The sequence below is a fragment of the Octopus bimaculoides genome, chromosome 22, assembly GCF_001194135.2.
Source record: "Octopus bimaculoides isolate UCB-OBI-ISO-001 chromosome 22, ASM119413v2, whole genome shotgun sequence".
NCBI lineage: Eukaryota > Metazoa > Mollusca > Cephalopoda > Octopoda > Octopodidae > Octopus > Octopus bimaculoides.
Window position 1 is genome coordinate 14,800,200 of NC_069002.1, and position 2,443 is coordinate 14,802,642.

Consider the following 2,443-nt stretch of genomic DNA (forward strand, 5'->3'; position numbering starts at 1 on the left):
GATCCATGATCTTGGTAATAGCAATTGTTAGGATGAAGGATTACAACTAAATGAACTATCTAAATGAAAAGGATCTTTAATCATTGACCATGGTTCGATAATATAACATTTGTCTCCGTCTAGGATCCTCAAATACTGATGCACTCGTAGCGGAGCCCATTTCTGTTCGAGAGTGACCAAAGCCGATTTCTTTCAGGGATAAAACAAACAAGAGTTTGTTATATCCCTGTTTTATAGGCGCAGGCATGGTAAGAAGTTTGCTTCTGAGCCACAGGGTCTCGGGTTCATTCCCACTGTGCAGCACATCAAAGTAGGAGGATGAGTGCCTCATACTGAAAGGGCATGTGGCCCATGAGAAAAATTGTAAGAGGCCAAGTGCCTCATTTCAAGGACATGGTGTCATTTATGGTAAAAGGCTTAGTGCCTCATTGTAAGGACCTTGAGTCCAAAAGAAATATTGGTAAAAGGTTTATCGCCTCAAATTGTAAGTTCACAAAAGAACAATGTTTTAGAGAAGCAGAGATCGGCGGGCGTCTTCTGCCTTCCCTCATTAATATCATCCTGTTCATCATTCATCTCATCTAATTAATGTCTTTGTCCAGCCCGCAGCTACTCCATTTGTGTACGGCTTTCATAGCCAATAAAATGAAATAAAGTAGCTTGCTTACCAACCACATGGTTCCGGGTTCAGTCCCACTGTGTGGCACCTTGGGCAAGTGACTTCTACTATAGCCTCAGGCCGACCAAAGCCTTGTGAGTGGATTTGGGAGACGGAAACTGAAAGATGCCCGTCGTATATATATATATATACATATGTATGTGTGTGTCTATATATGTTTGTGTGTCTGTGTTTGTTCCCCCTCCCCAACATCGTTTGATAACAGATGCTGGTGTGTTTACGTCCCCGTAACTTAGCGGTTTGGAAAAAAGGCACCGATAGAATAAGTACTAGGCTTACAAAGAATAAGTCCTGGGGGCGATTTGCTCGACTAGAGGCGGTGCTCCAGCTTGGTCACAACATGACATACGTTATTCATTATCCTAAGTCTGCTAACAGTATTTTTTAACATACTGAAAAGTAACGAGCACAACTGGAAAAATAACAAGCGCAACAGAAATCTCGTTACGAGCAAAGAAATTAACTTACCTTCTCGGGATTTTTCGATTCTCATTTTCACAAAAATTCTGGCACCGCTTGTACCCTATTGTAATTATAGATTAATTATAAAAGTTTTTGGATTTGCCATTTATCAGCTTTTACTTGTTGGCTACCTGTATTATTGTTGTTATTATTCATTTTACTAATGACAATAATAAATATTAACACCTATATAAATATTTTCGAATATTTATTCATTTAGCGATTTTATACATTGACACCGTTTTTGCATTTGGCTAGCTTTTTGACGATTACCAAACACAAGAATCGAGCGAAATTTTTAACCCTAGGTGTTTAGTGAGACCTGCTGCTGAGAATTAAGAGAGGTAAACTCTCAAAATTTAAAATCAATCGATCCAGAGATATCTATTTCCTCAGTTTATGGCTTTCTGCCGAGATGGTAAGTTAATTTCTTTGCTCCTAGCCCGATTTCTGTTTGTTATTTTTCCAGTGATTGGTGGTTTCGTTACAGGAATTTTTCATCTCTGATTTTCACAGCAATGTTGGCACCACGTGTGCCTTATTATAATTATTCCTCTGTTTACACGAACGTCTTCTTCTTTTCGGACAAAACCTTTTGTAACTTTCGTCCTGTCTTTGTCCTTACATGTTTTTGATTTATTTTAGCCCTTGTGGCCAATAAAACAGAATTTATTATTATTATTATTATTATTATTATTATTATTATTATTATTATTATACATAAATGGAGGTGAGGCGTGGCCTTGCGATTAGGGTGCTGGATTCGTGATCGTAAGATTATGCTTTTGATTCTCGGATCGCTCAACACGTTGTATTCTTGAGCAAAATACTTTATTTTCTGTTGTTCCAGTCCAATCATCTGGCAAAAATGTGTAAACCTACGCCGGACAGGCGACCCGTCCAGGGCTGAGTGTAGCATATATACAGCACGGAAGCCAAGAAACTATCCATATGAGTCTACATGACACAGGAAGGATCTTAATCTCTTATATACATATATATATATATATGTGTATAGATAGATAGATAGATAGATAGATAGATAGATATGTGTGTGTGTGTGTGTGTTATTTCTTTACTACCCACAAGGGGCTACACACAGAGGGGACAAACAAGGACAGACAAAGGGATTAAGTCGATTATATAGACCCCAGTGCGTAACTGGTACTTATTTAATCAACCCCGAAAGGATGAAAGGCAAAGTCGATCTCGGCGGAATTTGAACTCAGAACGTAGCGGCAGACGAAATACTGCTAAGCATTTCGCCCGGCGTGCTAACGTTTCTGCCAGCTCGCCTATATA

At 38.9% G+C, this 2,443-nt stretch overlaps 1 protein-coding gene across 3 annotated transcripts in view; it reads right to left on the reverse strand.

The window, feature by feature from the left end:
* Positions 1–2,443, reverse strand: part of LOC128250543 (genetic suppressor element 1-like) — a 66,363-nt gene that overhangs the window by 41,264 nt on the left and 22,656 nt on the right. For all 3 annotated transcript variants that reach the window (XR_008266574.1, XM_052975822.1, XM_052975821.1), the window contains one exon: positions 1,148–1,202. Coding sequence is in view for 2 of the 3 variants with exons in the window: in XM_052975822.1 (XP_052831782.1) it covers positions 1,148–1,202 (55 nt within the window). In the remaining variant the exon portion in view is untranslated. Of the gene's footprint in view, positions 1–1,147; positions 1,203–2,443 lie in introns of those variants that run through there.